At 38.0% G+C, this 25000-nt stretch overlaps 2 protein-coding genes across 3 annotated transcripts in view; both read right to left on the bottom strand.

Moving 5' to 3' along the window:
• LOC138020473 (chymotrypsinogen A-like) overlaps positions 1-8800 on the bottom strand; it is a 15545-nt gene extending 6745 nt beyond the window's left edge. The window contains exons 1-4 of one of the 2 annotated variants that reach the window (XM_068867456.1): positions 8613-8800; positions 5150-5257; positions 761-835; positions 547-626 (exon numbers count right to left, since the gene is read on the bottom strand). In XM_068867456.1, coding sequence (XP_068723557.1) covers positions 547-626; positions 761-835; positions 5150-5257; positions 8613-8670 — 321 coding nt within the window. In that variant the 5' untranslated portion in view covers positions 8671-8800. The remainder of the gene's footprint in view (positions 1-546; positions 627-760; positions 836-5149; positions 5258-8612) is intronic. The other variant, XM_068867464.1, reaches the window with a different exon arrangement.
• Positions 8801-23202: 14402 nt separating this feature from the next.
• LOC138020489 (zinc metalloproteinase nas-15-like) overlaps positions 23203-25000 on the bottom strand; it is a 27649-nt gene continuing 25851 nt past the window's right edge. The window contains exons 14-15 of the mRNA XM_068867471.1: positions 24081-24173; positions 23203-23522 (exon numbers count right to left, since the gene is read on the bottom strand). Coding sequence (XP_068723572.1) covers positions 23293-23522; positions 24081-24173 — 323 coding nt within the window. The 3' untranslated portion in view covers positions 23203-23292. The remainder of the gene's footprint in view (positions 23523-24080; positions 24174-25000) is intronic.

The raw sequence follows: 25000 nt of genomic DNA, 5'->3' as shown, positions 1-25000 counted from the left end.
AGACTTCAAGCTATGTAAGTAATGAAACTATTTTCCCAATTTTAAGAAGTCAAAATTAGATATTTTGTCATCTGCTCTGTTTCCACGGTTTCTAGGACACAATTTTCAACACGATCGCAAAATTTAAAGCAACGTGCACCGCGCTTTGGTGACTCAGTTGGTTGAGCATCGGGCTGTCATGCGTGGGGAGGTTGTGAGTTCGAACCCTGACCCTGATCGGACTTGTCTGACCTGGTTTGACTTGTCTTTACCCGACAAGACCTCAAGTCTTGTCGGGTAAAGACTACAAACCGTAGGCCCCGGCTCACAATTATCTTCCATGTTCGCGAGTTCCCTGTGAGACGCCTAAGAACCTACACATGTACACAGTGTTGTGATGTCTCTTAAAAGGCTTTTGATGTTTGAGGCCACCTAAGCAGAAACAGTCATAAGTCAAAAAGGGACTTTGCCGAGCGCTGGAACATGTAGATGTAGATGTTTAAAAGTAGTATACACTTGTCCTTTTGATAAAAGGCAAGGCCAGCGGTCAGCTGGTGACGAACAGACCTGCCATGGCCAGGCCCCGGGTCTTGCATCATCTCCCCCTATGACACGTCCATAATTTACTGGAGAGACACCACAAGAACCTGTGTGATAGTAGAACAAGCAATGTGAGGTTTGCAGCAGTGACATTAAATAGAAAAAACATGATAGACAGAGAACTCTAATATGGAACTCAACGTGCATATTTCACGAGAAATGAAATATAGGTGTTGTTTACCTGAAGAGGCCTTGTTTGTCGCAGGTGGAATAGTTCCTGGTGGAGGTGGTGGAGTGTTTGGTGGGGGCTGTGTTCCTGAAGGTAATAAAATGAAAGCGGTTATATTTCATTGTTAGATATACAGGTTTGCTTGAGAAGAACGCTGTCGATATTAACAATATTAAATTTAAAGAGTTAATCTTAAATATCGAGCAGAGGTGTAGGCTCCGGGCCATGGGTTCCTGGTTTTAGTTTGTTTTTTACAGTATGGGATGGAGAAAGCACGATGCAAATAACTCTAAGTAGAGTCCTTGATGTCAGGAGCTCATCAAATGGAGTCTCTATCTACAATTACTCCTTGAGTCAACCCTTTCCCGAGTATATTTATTTTTAGAACGGCTTTTTTCCATCGAAAAGTGTCATATGTCCGCCGCGAAACGAGAAAAACAAAACAAGAGGCTACAGGTAGCCTACACTTTGCTCGAAGATATTTAGCCGATTTCCTCTGAACTTTACAGTATTTCAGTGGATTTTTCTTCGATTTTCTTTACAGTATCTTAGTCAATATCAAGTTCAATTCCGTAGTCCAAAGTCCACATTAACTACATTAATATATTATTACTGGGTTGCCATTGGTGACCAGATAGAAAATGCGTTTAATTTGTTTGCTTGTTTAATTTTTCCGTGTCGGGAAAAGTCTTTCCTGTCCTTCCCCTGCTAAGTGGTGTCTTTGATGTTTGGTAGGTCTGAGGGGGTACTAGAAATGCATATATTTTATCCGGTGGACACAGTAGAACATTTAATTAAACTGCAATGGCGTCGAAAGTCATTGTAACGCGAATGGTGTTTTAGTGCATCTTTAAACAAAATATACCATCATGAAGCTCAAGAATGGAACGTCCATTGGATAAACAAGACAGGGAATGAAAAATAAATATCTGGAATCTTAAAAGCGACGAGTAATGGACTTCGACAACAATCTTTTTCCCGTCGAGCCGTAATCAAAGGGAGCTGTATTTCTAATATTTTACCAAGGTTGATGTTATGTACAACACTGAAACCAAATGGAAAATTTTCTGGTAACTTATGGGTTCAACCAAAACAGAGAAGGAATCGAAGAACCTTAAGTGGATCTGTGATCCCTTTTGTCCGGCTATTTGTATTTATTTGTGCTTTATTCTTCACAGTCTTCAGGTAAAAAGTAATTGGAAATGTGAGAGCCAAGAATTATTTGAAAGAAAGCTTGTCGTCTATTTTGTGCTTCATTATTCAAGGAAAAGGTTCTTCAGGAAAGGATTTGATCCTGAAATTTATTTTGTTGGGTATGGTTACTTGACATGATTGGGTTTCTTGTCTTCACGCACGCAATGAAATATGAAGGGTTTTTTTGCCACTAATAGCATCATGCTGTGTAATATTCGAGCTTAACAAATGTGCATACGTGCGTTGAAAGGTGATATGCGAGGAGACAGGAATTTTTTCTCTCTGACAAATGACTAATAGGTAGACAAGTTCTTAACCTCAGAAAAATATCTCTTATGTCATTATAGTGTAAAATGAAGTTTATTTGGGAAGTCAACAATATTTCTTTAACTTTTTGGTTAATCCAATTTATTGCTACGACTTACTAGTGCGAGAATTGTTTACATTAAACTCAACTCATGCTCTTAGCGAATTGTGAGTGTCATGAAATTACATCATTTGCGTGACATAGCTCTTTTATCACAAAGATTTTTCAACAATACATTGTGTCGTACATCTGTGATGGTGTAATAGTAGTTATTACTGACTTCTTGGTAATACAGCATAGTGTTAAGGGAACTGTGCCTATGTTGTCAGTAATGGTACAGCGGTTTAGCACATAAAGATTACGGAAAAGAGCTTTTGATTACGTGAATTGTGTGAAGCTGGCATCAAAGTGGTCGACAAAAGAGAAGAGAGTTATTTTTGTAACGAGATGCTTCTGTGAAGCATACACTGGGTTGCCTGTGGTACGTGTTACAGAAAATCAGAAGGCACTGAATTGTGTGGTATTGAAATACAGCATTCCAGTCTTTGAAGAATAACAAATAAAAGAGAAGCGAGAAACATTGGCTTCTGGGCTGACATGTTGATAATTTTCAAGTTGCCTCACAACTTCTTTTCACCACAAGTGTGCCCTCTGAGCATCTGACAGGTTTGTAATACTAAACTTCACTGAAGTCAAGCCCTGTTTCGCGGGGTTAGTTTCAGGATGGGAGACCAAAACAATAAACCCCTCATAAAAAACAGAAACATCTGACCGAAAATACTATTAACGCTAACAAATGCGAACTCAGCAAGGTACAGATTCTGTTAGCTTGCTTTATGCAAAACAAATATTGATGAAAAAGCAAATAACTATTGATACACAGTTTTCAGAAAGAGCAGAAGGAAGTTTCCCGGACGGTCGATCGAGAATAAAATATTTACGACATGAAAACATCATTAATTTTGAACCGTGAATATAGAATATAAAAAGTTACGATCAGCGACAAACATTTTGGGAGATTTTTGCTACGTTCAAGTAAATTGCAAAATCGAAAGTGACATGGCCGGAATTCAGCGGGCGCCGTGATTAAGTTACCGCGGCATGTTTACTCGCCAAACAGTGAAGCATCTGTGTCAAATGATGGCAAGATACCGGGTTTTTGTAAGTTTCTTTTTCTGTCAAGTGTTATAAAGTTTGACAATGAAATGAGCGATCGGAAGTCAAAACAAAGATCACAATCGCCCAACTCTTGTTTATGCAAAGTCAAAATTTACTCTCCAAGACACGTACGACGTTATTTATCACCAGGTAATTCCATCATTTTGGAAATAGCAGCTACTTTATTACTCATCTGCGTCACAAGTTTTCACTGATTTTGGGGCTCATTTTGTTGAAACTCAAGCACGCTTCCAACAGGCCTGTGAACCCTTCCTGCTTACAGAGCAATACTAAAAAACTTCTCCCATATCACATTTCAACCTTAAGCTCGCAAATTCAATACACAACATGATATTATAATTCACAAAGGCAGAAAATACCACAGAATCCTTTTCCAGCGAAAATTTTATTGAAGCAAACAACATATTTGCTCTTAGAGGCGAAAACCTCTTCCTATTTCATTGCGTGCGTGAAGACAAGAAACTCAATTGTTGCAAATTACTATGTACTTCAGGTAAGTACAGCTCACTTTGATTTCGTCTCGACGGGCGATAGATTGTTGTCGAAGTCCAGTACTCGTCGCTTTTGAGATTCATGCCTAGTTTATCCAACTGACTTTCCATTATTGAGCTCCATAAGGGTATATTTTGTTTAAGGATCCACTAAAACGCCATTCGCGTTGCATGACTTTCGACGCCATTGCAGGCTAAGTTAATGATTCTCTTTGTCCACAAGAGAAATCTACGCAGTTCCACTACCCTCTCGATCCTAAGAAAATACGCGCAGAAGGCTCTATACACAAAGACACTACTTACCAGGGGAGTGACAGGCAAGACTTTTACCGACACGGAAAAAAAAAAAAAAAGAAAAAAAAAAAAAAAAATAAAAAAAACAAACTAAACGTAGACCTCGACTGGGTTTGCCCATAATAGGCAACCAGGTAAAAAGTACAGCGGTCAGGATAGGGTGGGTGAAAATTGGTTAAGTGTTTTAGGTCGAAATGGGAAGAGTTAACGTTACAAATTTTGTTTGGAAGAAGATTGGAAAATGTAGAAAATACGCCATTGAGTAAATGGAGGCATTTGGAATTAATTTACTGTTTGTTGAAAACAAATGAGAATTGTTACGCACAATGTTTTTCGGGTCGTAGGATGACCGGATATCGAGTGGAACGAAAACACCAAACTTCCTTTAATTTCAAGTCACCCACATCGTAGCATGGTTGTTCACAGTTAAAACTGTTGTTAAAAGCATTGATTCCAATCAAAACCAGTACACAGGTTTTTATACAAGTTTCTATAATGGCATTTAAGACATGCAATACGGTCGGAAGGGATATGTTACCGAGTCATACGATAACGGCATATGACAGCCAGTGTCAGTAACTTAAATCGAGAAAGGGTTGACGTCGAGGACCAGTAGGAAAAAAGAAGCTCTTGGTAAAGAACAAATAACAGTCCTTATGTTTATCTTTTCAATATATTGAAAAATGAATACCACATAGGCCACAGCTCTTTTTGCATCTTTCTCTCACGATCTGCATTCTCTTACAATCTCCGCGAGGAACGTGGTAACTGCAATATCTGCCAGTGTCGGGACATCTGTTTTCTTGACTACAATCAGTCTAACTATTTAATTAAGTGATACCTTTTCTGTAATTATTCACCGTTTACACCATTATCTTCCTGCCTCAAGGATTTCTATACTTCATCTGCTTAGTTTATGTTAAAACTGTTAATTACCACACAGCCCACAACTCTTTTTACATCTATCCCTCACAATCTGCATTCGTTTGCAATCACCGCGAGGAACATGGTAGCTGCAATATCTTCCCGTGTCACGGCAAGGGCCTGATGATGAAAAAAGTGGGTAGACAAGATAATTACTTGCAATATGCCTTTTGCAACAATTCGTCACGTAACTCTTTCTTTTCAGAAATACGATGATTCTGCTGGTTTCATGAAATTATTTTTCCAGAAATAAGAAGAGCAGCTCAAAGTATGCTATTATGCCGATTTTCAAAAGTATATCATTAAAACTGGTATAGTTAAAGTTGCAGGAATTTAAAAGGATGTGAATGGGAAAAGGGCGATTTGCCACCCAGTCACGCTTCAATGATTTCAAATTCATCCTTGGAAATATGAAAGTCTGAGAATTTCCACCCTTGCACATTGGTTCTTGCTTATTTGACCCATGGTAAAATTAGTAGTCTGAGCTCAGTTTGTGGCGCGTAATTAGGAAAAATTACACTGGAGGTCAAAAGCTTTTCGTTCGCAGACAAAGGTATGGATTTTTCGAGTGTTTAAATGGTCATGCAATCTTTACCCTAGGTGCATGGTATTTCTCTGAAAATTTGTGTTCTGGCTAAGACTAACAGGCTTTCCATTTCTGGAATTTAAAAAGTCAGAGCTTTAAGTTCACCAGTAATCAGTCATGTGACCAGTTTGTTGCAAATGACCTATTTCCTCATTGTTCAATTCTCGCTCTTTTCCCGTTCACTGTTCCTTTTTCGGACGTAAAGATTTATAAATATCATACATGCTCGGCCTGGGTTTACAGAACACCACCATGTGTGTCTTAATTGCAAGTCCACTGGGAATGAAAATGAGGCGGGTGAACGTTTAATTCTGACACGGGACACTAAGTGATCCGACAGGCGGTGTGTACAGTCTAAATGCGTCAAGCTCAAACAACTTAAGTCTGTTAGGATCTGATCTTTTTAAACGAAGAGAGTTTACTTTGCAACTGTGCTTGACTATCGAGGAGTATTGCTAAACTAATACTGCGTCGCTTTGCTCAAAAACAAAGAAGAATCCTGACCCGGCGTTTTGGCGCAAGAACACATGGGTACCCTGAATCGATTTAGGCCACATCTGTTTGAAAAGCAACGGCGTATTTAGTGTGAAGCATTTTCGTACCGCAAGAGTGCAACCGGCTCTATTTAGTTTTAATACCAGCAATATGCTAATGTATTAAAGTTAAGGTGGCTGAAACTAGTTTCAACCATTTTAAGAGACTCTTTTATTACTAGGATTGCCTCTCCAACACTTTTCACAAAAGGGCAATTTTTGGTACCATTTGAAACAACAATTTTGGCTTCACTGAACTGTAACAAGATGCACCCATTATTGTGACGTAATAGGTCACCATAATAACAGCAAAGCCATCCAAAAACATCCTATATTTTGTACATTTTGTATCTCAAAAAGGAACTCGGTAACGCTCATCTGTTATTGATGGAAAGTGATCAGCAGGCTACGACAAAACTCCTTGCAATCTTTAGAGCAGATTTGGACTGAGCCACCTTAAATATTCCAATTGTGAAGATGGCTGAGAATTTACTCCGCTTGAGGGAATTAAAAAAAAAAACCCGCAAAAAGAGCGATTTTTAACCTGCTTATTACTTTCCAGCGCTGAAATATAGGGATCACCGCGTTCGACAAATTATAGGAAGGTTCTAGATAAATTGCCTGTTGCTGCAATAACCCATTACGTCACAGTGACACTATTGTGTGCATTTTGTTAAGCAATAGTTGCTGTTTTATAAGAAACCATGACACAGCTGCTTGATGATTATAACCTCTTACTAACCGAGCGCGAGGGCCGTACTGGGGAATATTGGCCCGAGGTCGTGGCAGTACGGCCCGCGCGCAGCGAGGTCCGTAAAAAAACGACCGAGGACCAATATTCCCCAATACGGCTCGAGCTAGCTCGGTTAGTAAGTAGTTTATTGTATGGCTTTTTAATTACCTTTTGCTTTGTTTTTGCAAGCCCGAACTCGACCCGTGGGCATTACAAGTTTAAGAACCGACCGAAACGTGTTGTGGCTTCCGGGCGCCAAGAATTTTATGCTGAGCGACATTTGCCGCACTTATTTGCATATAAGGTCAAACCCAGGCATAATGACTGGTAACTGAGATCCAGTGAACCAATGAGAAAGCTAGAATTGCATTATCCGAGGTTAAGAATTTAATAAATGGGTTTAGTGTGGTGTTGCGTCGGTGGGGATATGAAGCACAGAGTGGGTTTATGATCAGCTGGGTTGATATGGTAAATTGACCACTGAAGAAAGCTTTAGCTTCGAGCTTTTACCCTTCGTCGGAGGGATTTAGCGAAACCTCCGAAAAATGAATATTTGGCCGAGAAGTGAGTCTTCGAGAGCAAAATGCGAAATTTCAAGGACGATCTCTCAGGCAAGGACACCATCAGCCGACATACCAGCAAACCAGAAAACGGTCATTTGCGAACAGCTTTTTCATGATATAACTATCACTAGATTCTTCAAAACGAGTTCCTTTTTCTTCCATGTGTAACAATAAAGATGAAAATCTGAAACTATCTGGCTGGCTTTATTCCTTTTTGACAGAAAGAATCGAAGGACAGCTCTCGACGCAAACGGGGTTACTGTGTGATATTCGTTCACCACGTGACGTTAAGTAGCCGATAAATTAAAATGGCGCGGAAAGATGACAAAACATCATTGGGGAATCTTTGCCGAAGCCCATCATTTTAGGGCAATACTTAAATTCAGTAGAATCTAGGTCCCGCAAAATAATGACCAATAAGACTGAGCTTTATGATCAGAACACCTTTGATTGGCCGGCAAACTACTACCCGCAACAGCCATTGTTCTTATTTAAACATGCTGCAACGAACTCAATGCCGCCATTTGTTTTCAGACCGAAACCTAGCCGGTAGCCGTTTAAAATACAGTGCACTGGTGGGACGCATTCCATCGCTTATCGAGGCTTCTGGGCTATGGACTTCGAAATCTGTGTCTTTTGTATCATTAAGATAAGAGGTTTAAAATTGAAAAGAACTTCGTACACTTAGCCAGCTTCCTGGTTCTTATCCTTTGCGATTAAAAACGGATAAATGTTTGTGTGGCAGAAATGGTAATGATCCTAAGTTTCGAGTTTTTGAACATAAATTGCACATAGATTACCTATTACATCGAGTTCAATAACGGATTCAATACCTCTTACATCGGGTTCATTCAGATAACTGAATGTACAATTGATGCATTCCAATATTCAGTGCTGATTTCTTGGAGGATTGATTTGAAAACGATAGACTTATGCTAAAGAGGCAAAATGTATACGAAAGATTGTCCTTTACGGAAAAAGAAAGATGTCTTCAGTTAAAGGTTGATGAAGAAAATAATTATGAAGAAGAACTATTTCCTAGCAATACTATTCACCTTACCTTCAGGGTTCAAGCACAACGCCGCTGTGAACAACGCAGCTACAACGTATAGCAACATCTTCACACTTTCATGTGAACTGCGTGTAAAAGCACTGTTTTATTCAATTATATATCTATCATCATTCTTTCAAGGAACTGGCCAGCTGCTCCTTCTGTGTTTTTGCAGGTTGAGGAGTTGTTTCCCGAAGGAAGACTGGAAAATTAAAGTTTTAACAGAAATCGTGACCTCGTCAATGAACTAAATTCATTGTTTGCCGGTGAAATTGAACAGCACTCTTCTGATCAAACGCATGTTTGGAAAAAAAAATATATATCAATAAGCATCAAGCAACTATTTGCTTATCCGCGGAACAGAGACAAATATAGTCATTTGTTAAGTTTCATGAATGGCGCCACAATTTGCATTTTTATTGATCTAACAGAAACTAAAATTTCAGTGTTCGATATTTAGGAGCTTGGGAGTTTACATTTAAGTATGATAAAGACCTATCGATCTTCAAGGTCGCCACTGTAAAATATTTGTTCTGCTTCGGAGCTTCAAATGAATTAGAAACTTTTGCTTTTCCAGCTGAAACAAAGAAATTTAATCACGCAGAGGAGAATCATCGTTGAAATAAAGAAAAACCCATAAAGAAAATCCCTTGATAAATAACCTAGGTTAATTAAATTCCCCTAGTTTGATTTAAATTTACCTAGTTTGATTTATTTTCACCTAGTTTGATTTAAATGGACCTGAATTTAATTTCAACCTGTAACATCTACATGTTCGCAGACGATGCATACCACCGTGTTCTCTAACGGGAAAAGTATTGATGAAGTGTCGGCCGCTCTCAACCAAGCCCCAAGAGGACTATATGCTTGGTGTGCAAGAAATAAGCTGATTTGCTTATCCGCGAAACAGAGACAAATATAGTCATTTGTTAGGTTTCATGAATGGCGCCAGAATTTTTAATTTTAATTGGTCTAACAGAACTAAAATTTCAGTGTTCGATATTTAGGAACTTGCAATTGGGAGTTTACATTTAAGTATGATCAAAACCTATCGATCTTCAAGGTATCCACTGTAAAATGCTTGTTCTGCTTCGGAGCTCCAAATGAATCGGAAACTTCTGTTTTTCCAGCTGAAACAAACAAATTTAATCTCGCAAAGCAGAAATCATTGTTGAAAATTGGTCAAAGACCATATTAGTATCCTCAGTATTGGACTGGAACTACCTTGCAATGGAGGCTAATGCGGAGGAATATCTTAAAAGGTATTTGCATTTAAACAGATTTCCCCGCACAGTCTTGAACGGACATCGATCAAGCTCCAGCTCAGTTGTTTCCGGGCTCCCCCAAGGTAGTATCCTTGGCCCCACCTTATTTGTTTTATATACAAGTGATCTTGTGGAGTCTGTTCAGTCTGTGACTGTCTATGTTACTGGTAAATTTGAAATTCAGGTTGAAATTATTTCAATCTAGGTAAACTTATTTTTAAACTAGGTTGAAATTGAGAGTAGGAAACATCAACAAAAAGTCCATCAATTGTTAGCAAGTACGTGTACATTGGTAAGTAAATCAGTAAGGAGATGTAGTTAGCGTACCTTTTTCATGAGTTAGTCTGTAAAAACGCATTTGGTTGTTATTAAGTCTAAGTACTGATATGGTTAGCATTAAGGTTGGGGTTATGCATACTGTGCATGATAACTAATACTGCTTTTTTTTTTATCTTACAGCAACAGAAAAACAAAACGTTTTTTAATAAGAATCACCTTCATGTGACTTTGTTTTATTATTATTATTCTGGTTTTTGGAAGGAAAAAGACAATTGACTTTTAGAAGGTAGATTATTGAATGATGTACAGTTACTTGTACAAATGTAATTCAGTATAAAACTCCTTTGTGGTTATAAGTACTTGAAGTTGAATTTTTTTTCTGGTAGTCCACGAAGTTTGTAACCTTTATTAAACAGTCATTACTTGCATGTAGTTGAACAATGAGAGATCATTTCCTTGTTTTTGCACCTCTTGTACAGGTGTCACTGTAACATCTAGGCGTTCGCAGACGACACCGCCGTGCTATGCAACGGAAAAAGTATTGATGAAGTGTCGGCCGCTCTCAACCAAGCCCTAAGAGGACTATACGCTTGGTGTGCAAGAAATAAGCTGATTCCCCATCCTAAAAAGTTGGAATGTATGATAACCTGTTGGACCTCTCCCCCTTATATCTCTCGTTGGAAATAGTTTAAATTGGGTGAAGCACAGTCGATTACTATGTGTAATCCATGAGCCAAGATCCCCAAAAGGGGGTTTTTTATACCAATTAGAGGAACCAGTGATATCATGGATTTTTAAAATTTTTCATTTATTGAAGTTTACGAAACTCCATGATATCAACGCTGAATCGGTAGCTTTTTGGTGAAATGACCAGAAAATGAGGGGGGTGGGGTCTCCAGTAGGATAAAAAAAATTGGCAATTTTTGCATAATGCTCAACGTTAAAAAAGTAATATCTTTGGACCATGATATCCGAAAGAAGTGATACTTGGATGACAAAACATCATTGGGGAATCTTTGCCGAAGCCCATCATTTTAGGGCAATACTTAAATTCAGTAGAATCCAGGTCCCGCAAAATAATGACCAATAAGACTGAGCTTTATGATCAGAACACCTTTGATTGGCCGGCAAACTAGTACCCACAACAGCCATTGTTCTTATTTAAACATGCTGCAACGAACTCAATGCCGCCATTTGTTTTTCAGACAAAACCTAGCCGGTAGCCGTTTAAAATACAGTGCACTGGTGGGACGCATTCCATCGCTTATCGAGGCTTCTGGGCTATGGACTTCCAAATCTGTGTCTTTTGTATCATTAAGATAAGAGGTTTAAAATTGAAAAGAACTTCGTACACTTAGCCAGCTTCCCGGTTCTTATCCTTTGCGATTAAAAACGGATAAATGTTTGTGTGGCAGAAATGGTAATGATCCTAAGTTTCGAGTTTTTGAACATAAATTGCACATAGGTTACCTATTACATCGAGTTCAATAACGGATTCAATACCTCTTACATCGGGTTCATTCAGATAACTGAATGTACAATTGATGCATTCCAATATTCAGTGCTGATTTCTTGGAGGATTGATTTGAAAACGATAGACTTATGCTAAAGAGGCAAAATGTATAAGAAAGATTGTCCTTTACGGAAAAAGAAAGATGTCTTCAGTTAAAGGTTGATGAAGAAAATAATTATGAAGAAGAACTATTTCCTAGCAATACTATTCACCTTACCTTCAGGGTTCAAGCACAACGCCGCTGTGAACAACGCAGCTACAACGTATAGCAACATCTTCACACTTTCATGTGAACTGCGTGTAAAAGCACTGTTTTATTCAATTATATATCTATCATCATTCTTTCAAGGAACTGGCCAGCTGCTCCTTCTGTGTTTTTGCAGGTTGAGGAGTTGTTTCCCGAAGGAAGACTGGAAAATTAAAGTTTTAACAGAAATCGTGACCTCGTCAATAAACTAAATTCATTGTTTGCCGGTGAAATTGAACAGCACTCTTCTGATCAAACGCATGTTTGGAAAAAAATAAATAAGCATCAAGCAACTATTTGCTTATCCGCGGAACAGAGACAAATATAGTCATTTGTTAGTTTCATGAATGGCGCCACAATTTGCATTTTTATTGGTCTAACAGAAACTAAAATTTCAGTGTTCGATATTTAGGAGCTTGGGAGTTTACATTTAAGTATGATAAAGACCTATCGATCTTCAAGGTCGCCATTGTAAAATATTTGTTCTGCTTCGGAGCTTCAAATGAATTAGAAACTTTTGCTTTTCCAGCTGAAACAAAGAAATTTAATCACGCAGAGGAGAATCATCGTTGAAATAAAGAAAAACCCATAAAGAAAATCCCTTGATAAATAACCTAGGTTAATTAAATTCCCCTAGTTTGATTTAAATTTACCTAGTTTGATTTATTTTCACCTAGTTTGATTTAAATGGACCTGAATTTAATTTCAACCTGTAACATCTACATGTTCGCAGACGATACATACCACCGTGTTCTGCAACGGGAAAGGTATTGATGAAGTGTCGGCCGCTCTCAACCAAGCCCCAAGAGGACTATATGCTTGGTGTGCAAGAAATAAGCTGATTTCCCATCCTAAAAATTCGGAATGTATTTGCTATTTGCTTATCCGCGAAACAGAGACAAATATAGTCATTTGTTAGGTTTCATGAATGGCGCCAGAATTTGCATTTTTATTGGTCTAACAGAAACTAAAATTTCAGGGTTCGATATTTAGGAACTTGCAATTGGGAGTTTACATTTAAGTATGATTAAAACCTATCGATCTTCAAGGTATCCACTGTAAAATGCTTGTTCTGCTTCGGAGCTCCAAATGAATCGGAAACTTCTGTTTTTCCAGCTGAAACAAAGAAATTTAATCTCGCAAAGCAGAAATCATTGTTGAAAATTGGTCATAGACCATATTAGTATCCTCAGTATTGGACTGGAACTAGCTTGCAATGGAGGCTAATGCGGAGGAATATCTTAAAAGGTATTTGCATTTAAACAGATTTCCCCGCACAGTCTTGAACGGACATCGATCAAGCTCCAGCTCAGTTGTTTCCGGGCTCCCCCAAGGTAGTACTTAGCCCCACCTTATTTGTTTTATATACAAGTGATCTTGTGGAGTCTGTTCAGTCTGTGACTGTCTATGTTACTGGTAAATTTGAAATTCAGGTTGAAATTATTTCAACCTAGGTAAACTTATTTTTAAACTAGGTTGAAATTGAGAGTAGGAAACATCAACAAAAAGTCCATCAATTGTTAGCAAGTACGTGTACATTGGTAAGTAAATCAGTAAGGAGATGTAGTTAGCGTACCTTTTTCATGAGTTAGTCTGTAAAAACGCATTTGGTTGTTATTAAGTCTAAGTACTGATATGGTTAGCATTAAGGTTGGGGTTATGCATACTGTGCATGATAACTAATACTGCTTTTTTTTTTATCTTACAGCAACAGAAAAACAAAACGTTTTTTAATAAGAATCACCTTCATGTGACTTTGTTTTATTATTATTATTCTGGTTTTTGGAAGGAAAAAGACAATTGACTTTTAGAAGGTAGATTATTGAATGATGTACAGTTACTTGTACAAATGTAATTCAGTATAAAACTCCTTTGTGGTTATAAGTACTTGAAGTTGAATTTTTTTTCTGGTAGTCCACGAAGTTTGTAACCTTTATTAAACAGTCATTACTTGCATGTAGTTGAACAATGAGAGATCATTTCCTTGTTTTTGCACCTCTTGTACAGGTGTCACTGTAACATCTAGGCGTTCGCAGACGACACCGCCGTGCTATGCAACGGAAAAAGTATTGATGAAGTGTCGGCCGCTCTCAACCAAGCCCTAAGAGGACTATACGCTTGGTGTGCAAGAAATAAGCTGATTCCCCATCCTAAAAAGTTGGAATGTATGATAACCTGTTGGACCTCTCCCCCTTATATCTCTCGTTGGAAATAGTTTAAATTGGGTGAAGCACAGTCGATTACTATGTGTAATCCATGAGCCAAGATCCCCAAAAGGGGGTTTTTTATACCAATTAGAGGAACCAGTGATATCATGGATTTTTAAAATTTTTCATTTATTGAAGTTTACGAAACTCCATGATATCAACGCTGAATCGGTAGCTTTTTGGTGAAATGACCAGAAAATGAGGGGGGTGGGGTCTCCAGTAGGATAAAAAAAATTGGCAATTTTTGCATAATGCTCAACGTTAAAAAAGTAATATCTTTGGACCATGATATCCGAAAGAAGTGATACTTGGATGACAAAACATCATTGGGGAATCTTTGCCGAAGCCCATCATTTTAGGGCAATACTTAAATTCAGTAGAATCCAGGTCCCGCAAAATAATGACCAATAAGACTGAGCTTTATGATCAGAACACCTTTGATTGGCCGGCAAACTAGTACCCACAACAGCCATTGTTCTTATTTAAACATGCTGCAACGAACTCAATGCCGCCATTTGTTTTTCAGACAAAACCTAGCCGGTAGCCGTTTAAAATACAGTGCACTGGTGGGACGCATTCCATCGCTTATCGAGGCTTCTGGGCTATGGACTTCCAAATCTGTGTCTTTTGTATCATTAAGATAAGAGGTTTAAAATTGAAAAGAACTTCGTACACTTAGCCAGCTTCCCGGTTCTTATCCTTTGCGATTAAAAACGGATAAATGTTTGTGTGGCAGAAATGGTAATGATCCTAAGTTTCGAGTTTTTGAACATAAATTGCACATAGGTTACCTATTACATCGAGTTCAATAACGGATTCAATACCTCTTACATCGGGTTCATTCAGATAACTGAATGTACAATTGATGCATTCCAATATTCAGTGCTGATTTCTTGGAGGATTGATTTGAAAACGATAGACTTATGCTAAAGAGGCAAAATGTATAAGAAAGATTGTCCTTTACGGAAAAAGAAAGATGTCTTCAGTTAAAGGTTGATGAAGAAAATAATTATGAAGAAGAACTATTTCCTAGCAATACTATTCACCTTACCTTCAGGGTTCAAGCACAACGCCGCTGTGAACAACGCAGCTACAACGTATAGCAACATCTTCACACTTTCATGTGAACTGCGTGTAAAAGCACTGTTTTATTCAATTATATATCTATCATCATTCTTTCAAGGAACTGGCCAGCTGCTCCTTCTGTGTTTTTGCAGGTTGAGGAGTTGTTTCCCGAAGGAAGACTGGAAAATTAAAGTTTTAACAGAAATCGTGACCTCGTCAATAAACTAAATTCATTGTTTGCCGGTGAAATTGAACAGCACTCTTCTGATCAAACGCATGTTTGGAAAAAAATAAATAAGCATCAAGCAACTATTTGCTTATCCGCGGAACAGAGACAAATATAGTCATTTGTTAGTTTCATGAATGGCGCCACAATTTGCATTTTTATTGGTCTAACAGAAACTAAAATTTCAGTGTTCGATATTTAGGAGCTTGGGAGTTTACATTTAAGTATGATAAAGACCTATCGATCTTCAAGGTCGCCATTGTAAAATATTTGTTCTGCTTCGGAGCTTCAAATGAATTAGAAACTTTTGCTTTTCCAGCTGAAACAAAGAAATTTAATCACGCAGAGGAGAATCATCGTTGAAATAAAGAAAAACCCATAAAGAAAATCCCTTGATAAATAACCTAGGTTAATTAAATTCCCCTAGTTTGATTTAAATTTACCTAGTTTGATTTATTTTCACCTAGTTTGATTTAAATGGACCTGAATTTAATTTCAACCTGTAACATCTACATGTTCGCAGACGATACATACCACCGTGTTCTGCAACGGGAAAGGTATTGATGAAGTGTCGGCCGCTCTCAACCAAGCCCCAAGAGGACTATATGCTTGGTGTGCAAGAAATAAGCTGATTTCCCATCCTAAAAATTCGGAATGTATTTGCTATTTGCTTATCCGCGAAACAGAGACAAATATAGTCATTTGTTAGGTTTCATGAATGGCGCCAGAATTTGCATTTTTATTGGTCTAACAGAAACTAAAATTTCAGGGTTCGATATTTAGGAACTTGCAATTGGGAGTTTACATTTAAGTATGATTAAAACCTATCGATCTTCAAGGTATCCACTGTAAAATGCTTGTTCTGCTTCGGAGCTCCAAATGAATCGGAAACTTCTGTTTTTCCAGCTGAAACAAAGAAATTTAATCTCGCAAAGCAGAAATCATTGTTGAAAATTGGTCATAGACCATATTAGTATCCTCAGTATTGGACTGGAACTAGCTTGCAATGGAGGCTAATGCGGAGGAATATCTTAAAAGGTATTTGCATTTAAACAGATTTCCCCGCACAGTCTTGAACGGACATCGATCAAGCTCCAGCTCAGTTGTTTCCGGGCTCCCCCAAGGTAGTACTTAGCCCCACCTTATTTGTTTTATATACAAGTGATCTTGTGGAGTCTGTTCAGTCTGTGACTGTCTATGTTACTGGTAAATTTGAAATTCAGGTTGAAATTATTTCAACCTAGGTAAACTTATTTTTAAACTAGGTTGAAATTGAGAGTAGGAAACATCAACAAAAAGTCCATCAATTGTTAGCAAGTACGTGTACATTGGTAAGTAAATCAGTAAGGAGATGTAGTTAGCGTACCTTTTTCATGAGTTAGTCTGTAAAAACGCCTTTGGTTGTTATTAAGTCTAAGTACTGATATGGTTAGCATTAAGGTTGGGGTTATGCATACTGTGCATGATAACTAATACTGCTTTTTTTTTTATCTTACAGCAACAGAAAAACAAAACGTTTTTTAATAAGAATCACCTTCATGTGACTTTGTTTTATTATTATTATTCTGGTTTTTGGAAGGAAAAAGACAATTGACTTTTAGAAGGTAGATTATTGAATGATGTACAGTTACTTGTACAAATGTAATTCAGTATAAAACTCCTTTGTGGTTATAAGTACTTGAAGTTGAATTTTTTTTCTGGTAGTCCACGAAGTTTGAAACCTTTATTAAACAGTCATTACTTGCATGTAGTTGAACAATGAGAGATCATTTCCTTGTTTTTGCACCTCTTGTACAGGTGTCACTGTAACATCTAGGCGTTCGCAGACGACACCGCCGTGCTATGCAACGGAAAAAGTATTGATGAAGTGTCGGCCGCTCTCAACCAAGCCCTAAGAGGACTATACGCTTGGTGTGCAAGAAATAAGCTGATTCCCCATCCTAAAAAGTTGGAATGTATGATAACCTGTTGGACCTCTCCCCCTTATATCTCTCGTTGGAAATAGTTTAAATTGGGTGAAGCACAGTCGATTACTATGTGTAATCCATGAGCCAAGATCCCCAAAAGGGGGTTTTTTATACCAATTAGAGGAACCAGTGATATCATGGATTTTTAAAATTTTTCATTTATTGAAGTTTACGAAACTCCATGATATCAACGCTGAATCGGTAGCTTTTTGGTGAAATGACCAGCAAATGAGGGGGGTGGGGTCTCCAGTAGGATAAAAAAAATTGGCAATTTTTGCATAATGCTCAACGTTAAAAAAGTAATATCTTTGGACCATGATATCCGAAAGAAGTGATACTTGGATGACAAAACATCATTGGGGAATCTTTGCCGAAGCCCATCATTTTAGGGCAATACTTAAATTCAGTAGAATCCAGGTCCCGCAAAATAATGACCAATAAGACTGAGCTTTATGATCAGAACACCTTTGATTGGCCGGCAAACTAGTACCCACAACAGCCATTGTTCTTATTTAAACATGCTGCAACGAACTCAATGCCGCCATTTGTTTTTCAGACAAAACCTAGCCGGTAGCCGTTTAAAATACAGTGCACTGGTGGGACGCATTCCATCGCTTATCGAGGCTTCTGGGCTATGGACTTCCAAATCTGTGTCTTTTGTATCATTAAGATAAGAGGTTTAAAATTGAAAAGAACTTCGTACACTTAGCCAGCTTCCCGGTTCTTATCCTTTGCGATTAAAAACGGATAAATGTTTGTGTGGCAGAAATAGTAATGATCCCAAGTTTCGAGTTTTTGAACATAAATTGCACATAGATTACCTATTACATCGAGTTCAATAACGGATTCAATACCTCTTACATCGGGTTCATTCAGATAACTGAATGTACAATTGATGCATTCCAATATTCAGTGCTGATTTCTTGGAGGATTGATTTGAAAACGATAGACTTATGCTAAAGAGGCAAAATGTATAAGAAAGATTGTCCTTTACGGAAAAAGAAAGATGTCTTCAGTTAAAGGTTGATGAAGAAAATAATTATGAAGAAGAACTATTTCCTAGCAATACTATTCACCTTACCTTCAGGGTTCAAGCACAACGCCGCTGTGAACAACGCAGCTACAACGTATAGCAACATCTTCACACTTTCATGTGAACTGCGTGTAAAAGCACTGTTTTATTCAATTATATATCTATCATCATTCTTTCAAGGAACTGGCCAGCTGCTCCTTCTGTGTTTTTGCAGGTTGAGGAGTTGTTTCCCGAAGGAAGACTGGAAAATTAAAGTTTTAACAGAAATCGTGACCTCGTCAATAAACTAAATTCATTGTTTGCCGGTGAAATTGAACAGCACTCTTCTGATCAAACGCATGTTTGAAAAAAAAAAAAAATAAATAAATAAGCATCAAGCAACTATTTGCTTATCCGCGGAACAGAGACAAATATAGTCATTTGTTAAGTTTCATGAATGGCGCCACAATTTGCATTTTTATTGGTCTAACAGAAACTAAAATTTCAGTGTTCGATATTTAGGAGCTTGGGAGTTTACATTTAAGTATGATAAAGACCTATCGATCTTCAAGGTCGCCACTGTAAAATATTTGTTCTGCTTCGGAGCTTCAAATGAATCAGAAACTTTTGCTTTTCCAGCTGAAACAAAGAAATTTAATCACGCAGAGGAGAATCATCGTTGAAATAAAGAAAAACCCATAAAGAAAATCCCTTGATAAATAACCTAGGTTAATTACATTCCCCTAGTTTGATTTAAATTTACCTAGTTTGATTTATTTTCACCTAGTTTGATTTAAATGGACCTGAATTTAATTTCAACCTGTAACATCTACATGTTCGCATACGATACATACCACCGTGTTCTGCAACGGGAAAAGTATTGATGAAGTGTCGGCCGCTCTCAACCAAGCCCCAAGAGGACTATATGTTGGTGTGCAAGAAATAAGCTGATTTCCCATCCTAAAAATTCGGAATGTATTTGCTATTTGCTTATCCGCGAAACAGAGACAAATATAGTCATTTGTTAGGTTTCATGAATGGCGCCAGAATTTGCATTTTTATTGGTCTAACAGAACTAAAATTTCAGTGTTCGATATTTAGGAACTTGGGAGTTTAGATTTAAGTATGATCAAAACCTATCGATCTTCAAGGTATCCACTGTAAAATGCTTGTTCTGCTTCGGAGCTCCAAATGAATCGGAAACTTCTGTTTTTCCAGCTGAAACAAAGAAATTTAATCTCGCAAAGCAGAAATCATTGTTGAAAATTGGTCATAGACCATATTAGTATCCTCAGTATTGGACTGGAACTACCTTGCAATGGAGGCTAATGCGGAGGAATATCTTAAAAGGTATTTGCAATAAACAGATTTCCCCGCACAGTCTTGAACGGACATCGATCAAGCTCCAGCTCAGTTGTTTCCGGGCTCCCCCAAGGTAGTATCCTTGGCCCCACCTTATTTGTTTTATATACAAGTGATCTTGTGGAGTCTGTTCAGTCTGTGACTGTCTATGTTACTGGTAAATTTGAAATTCAGGTTGAAATTATTTCAACCTAGGTAAACTTATTTTGAAACTAGGTTGAAATTGAGAGTAGGAAACATCAACAAAAAGTCCATCAATTGTTAGCAAGTACGTGTACATTGGTAAGTAAATCAGGAAGGAGATGTAGTCAGCGTACCTTTTTCATGAGTTAGTCTGTAAAAACGCCTTTGGTTGTTATTAAGTCTAAGTACTGATATGGTTAGCATTAAGGTTGGGGTTATGCATACTGTGCATGATAACTAATTCTGCTTTTTTTTTTTCTACCTTACAGCAACAGGAAAACAAAACTTTTTTTAATAAGAATCACCTTCATGTGACCTTGTTTCATTATAATTTTTCTGGTTTTTGGAAGGAAAAAGACAATTGACTTTTAGAAGGTAGATTATTGAATGATGTACAGTTACTTGTACAAATGTAATTCAGTATAACTCCTTTGTGGTTATAAGTACTTGAAGTTGAATTTTTTTCTGGTAGTCCACGAAGTTTGTAACCTTTATTAAACAGTCATTACTTGCATGTAGTTGAACAATGAGAGATCATTTCCTTGTTTTTGCACCTCTTGTACAGGTGTCACTGGTCAAGTGCCTTTTTGCATGCGGCAGTGAAACGTATTATTTTAGTTGTGTCTAATAACACATTCATGTCTTCAGTAATTTGTAGCCTGTTTGGTGCGCATGCAATCCAAGTGTCAATAATTCCAAATTTGGTTTCAACTTTCCTAAAGCCATTTTTTTTCAATTACTTTACCAAGAAGTGTGTTTGGTTGTAATGGATTTTTTTTCACTTAATTAATTTTTATTTTGACAAAGTTGTTGAATTGGAATGAAATAGTATTTGCTATTTAAATTAATGGCGACTGCTTGTCCAAGTCCTTTGTGGTTTAGCGGTTAGTTACGGCGAAGGTCTCAATACTAAGGAATTTCAGACTCGGTAAATGCAGTTCAAAGCGATTTATTTCTCTCATGTACACATTGGAATTGAATGGGTCAAGGGTACATAAAGTAGTGGTAGATATGACGCATCGATCAGGGGATGGAAGGTTAAGAGGGATAGGGCAGACAGAAAGATAGAGAGGAGAGGAAAGGCGATTTCTTGGTTTTTTTGGTTTGTTTTCAACCCTTCTAAAAAAACCGTACCCCTTTTTTTTAACCGCACCCCATAAAGAAAATCCCTGTTCAAACAGTTGATAAATAACCTAGGTTAATTAAAGTCCCCTGGTTTGATTTAAATTTACCTACAATCTTGGACAAAACTCGTTGGGAAATTGTGACGCTCTAATTTGTCTGTGCGATAAAGAATAAATTCTTCCTACTTTCCCCACTCCCCTCATTCCAATGTTGTTTTAAAAAGCAACCAAAGGCTTGCACAGTATTTTGCATCACATTACCAACATTGGTATGGGGGGAAGGGGGGAAGGACCAAGATATCTTGTGAGTGCGTGCCAAATGATGCTTAAGTTAGAATTTTTCCCAAGAGTTTTGTCCAAGATTGTAGTTAGATTTATTTTAGGGTGGGTGTAGCATTAAGGCAGGAGTCCCTCAGGGTTCAGCGTTAGGGCCACCCCTGTTCTAAATCATACTTTTTAAACGATATAACTAACACTGTTCAATCGAATTGTCTACCAAATGCGGATCGACTTACGATGTCGTGGGAACTCCCGATCAGACTCCCGATCTGACTACTGCAAAATTAAACAATGGTTTAGTTGAAATTCGCAACTGGGTGGACGCCTATTAAACCTGCAAAGAATGAAAGCTTGACATTCTCTGTTACCGGCGCACTAAACCAGTCTATCTGAATTTCTTATATGATAATACTATCACATAGAATGTATCTTGCTCCACCCACCAAGGGACAATGTTGAGTTCTAATCTTTCATGGCGACCTCATATCTTCAATGTTTACTATACCAGAAAGCCAGCAAGAGATTGAATTTACTCAAAGGCATTAAATTCAGAGTTCAGAGATCTAGCCAACATAAATTATACAAATCGCTTATTACTGAGGTCCCTTGTGGAATATGGTGACGTAATTTGGCACGGGTATTCATATTCTGAGACCGACTATTTTGCATCCTATGCCAGAGTAGGGCAAGAAATACGAATTAAGACTGGGACGCGATTACTTCCAAGAGACGACGAAGTCCCATAAAAAGGGGAACACGCGGTCAAGCCGCAGCGGCACCGCAGTAAGCAAGTTCGAAATACGTTTATCGTCAATTATACTCTACTGAAAAGTTCAACAAACGCAAAGGGAGAGGATAAACAGAATTGTGAGTATGATCTCAAATAGCTAAATGTAGAGTCCATAACTTCCTAGTATTTATTTTGTCTCATTTCGCCCCAGTTTGACTTTTCAGAAAAGTACAGAAATAAATCCTCGGAGGGTGAGAGTGAGATCGTCGATTGAGAGCTTATAGACTCGAACCATTTCAAGTGAAAAATCCCAACCTTAACGAATTTGTCCAATATGAAGCAAGTAAAGTCGCTAACGGCACAAGTAGGACTCGCTTGTTGACTGAATCATTTGGGTTTGGGAGGGAATCACGGAGGGCTAGGCGTTTGATTCACAAATTAATGCTTTATTATAAGATTGTTCATAATCTCCGGCACTCCTTCCTTCCTACAGTCTGAGGTCCATTGCCTACCAGAGTTCGCCAGCGAACTCAACTTTCCTTAAGGTCTGCTTTGAAATTCTTCATCTTTTCAGCTCGTACACAACCTTTCAAACATTCCCTTTTTCCATCTACAACCAAAGCATGGAACAATAGTGATGCTCAACTTAGGTCACTTGACGGTATACGGACATTTAAAAGGGAGCTAATTAAGGTTCTTAATCTACCATGGTATATTAGGCCTTTTGATTATTGTCTGGACAGATACACGTCTATTCTTCATACTCGTATGTGTTTGGACGCTTTTGCCTTGAACTACAGTATTACTTATGTAGAATTGGGGCAAAATTTTCTCCTGCCTGCTTGACTGTGCGGACAAGCATTGAAGACATATATCACTTTTTTTCTTCATTGTCCTATATATTCGGCCCTTTAGAGCTAACTTGTTGGCCTCCGCCGATTAAATGCTAGTACTGCGATCTCGTCCGTCTGTGAATGGATTTTCTTTTTCTTTTCATTCTTCACTTGCACCCACTGTACTGAATTAACGTATCCATGCGTGAGTTCTCTAGATGAGCATACCTGCACTGCTCTTAGAGCAAACGCTCCAAATATGTTCAAATTACTATGAAAAACAAAACAGGACAAACAAATCTTCTGTATTAATTTCAAATATTAATCTTTTTTTTTTTCAGTTAATATTTTTTTCAACCATCAATCATATGCGATCCTCGCTCGGGTAACAACTTTGCTATCCAATGTACTTGTTTATCCACTCTCTAAAGACGGAAACTCGTGCAAAAACCGTGTACTTCTTGAAAGCGTCACAATCTCTTGAGCCCCAGCTTACAGCACCTTGAAGCACCCACAATCCACCATTATCCCTGCAGACGAAAGAAGCCCCGCTGTCACCATGGCAACCACCAAGTCGGGTTCCTTGAACTCCAGCACAAAGCATCGCTCTAGTTATTCCGTAGCCATCTGAAACGAAAAAAAATTATTCGTCTTGAAGAAGATAGCCATGCGTGTAATTGTGATAAGAACTAAGATATTTGTCAAAGACTTGTTGTCGCTTTAGGAAGGCTATCTGGATCCAGTCGATAGTCATACGCAAAAAATGCTGATCTAAATCGAATGGAATATCCTCTTCATTATTTTCATTATCGTTATTATTATGAGTAGTAGCAGTAGTAGTAGGAATAGTAGTAGTAGTAGTAGTAGTAGTAGTAGTAGTAGTAGTAGTAGTAGTAGTAGTAGTAGTAGTAGTAGTAGTAGTAGTAGTAGTAGTAGTAAGTGGTAGCAGTAGTATTGTCATTGTCAGTGCAATTGTTATTACCTTTTTTTCCCTTTGTATTACCTTTGCAGTTAAATGTCAAACGGGCGTCTTTAAGCCACCGCCTAGTTATAGGAAAGTGTGTTAAATTCTTTAGGCTGCTTCTTCAGGATTCACAAGTTATCCCTGATAAAAGGTCAGCTAAATGTCGTGAAACTTTGGTACTGTCATTGAATGAAAATATGTTATTTCTTTCGAATACTTACTCTTCCTTTTGCAAACGGATTCTGATACTGGAGATATCTTCGCTTGCTGCAGAATATTATGGGAGTTCCCTGGGTGTCTGATTTTACCCCATCCTAGAAGGCACAACACTGCATGTAAGCAATTAGGTGGTGATGGTAAGATCTTAGTTCAATGAATTGCGGTGTCCTTTTCTTCCAAATCCCGGTCTGCATGTACATCATCATCATTAGGCAGGATTACGAAGATCTAGGTGGGTAACACGGCCTTGAACCAAGCATTACTCAGGCCCCAGAGGACTTTGTAAGGGGAGGAGGGGTGTTTCGATGGGTACGACTTTTACTTACGACTTTCGCATGCGACTATAGCTTAAGCTACATTACTTTAATACAAATCAACTGACGTTCATGAGTCGTGTGCGTGTAAATGGTCGAAAGGCATGACATTATGCTGGTTGCATGCTAAAGTCGTAAGCAAAAATCGTTCCGTCCAAGTCGCCGGCCTTAAAGTGTAACTTTATGGTTTTCAAGAACTGTAATCTGTCTTAAGGAGATGCGTTGAAAATAAAATAAAAAACTTTAATCATCATTATAAGCATCAGGATCGGTGTTCAATAAAGTCCAGGACTGTTAGAAAAGAGAAGAACGTTCAATTTTGCTCACTCTTAAAGTGCCCTATGGCGAGAATTTTTGGTTTTCTTTTCGAATTTTTTCAACGTCAATTAAGTCAATATGTTGAAAATAATACAATGCATTTAAATTTGGAACGATAGAAGCGAGATAAGTCGGGAAATAGCCAACCAAAAACCGCTAAAAATCTGTCCGTCATTACTCGGACGGCATTGGAGAAGCCTGCGATTATTTTGTTAGCGGTCTTCACGCAAGACTTGGCTCATGACGTCATACGCGCATCGCTTCGTGGGCATTTGACAAAGCGAACAAGT

The sequence above is a fragment of the Montipora capricornis genome, chromosome 2 (assembly GCF_036669925.1).
Source record: "Montipora capricornis isolate CH-2021 chromosome 2, ASM3666992v2, whole genome shotgun sequence".
In the NCBI taxonomy this organism is placed as follows: Eukaryota; Metazoa; Cnidaria; class Anthozoa; order Scleractinia; family Acroporidae; genus Montipora; species Montipora capricornis.
Note: the sequence above shows the minus strand (reverse complement) of the source record. Positions and strands in the feature narration are given on the sequence as shown.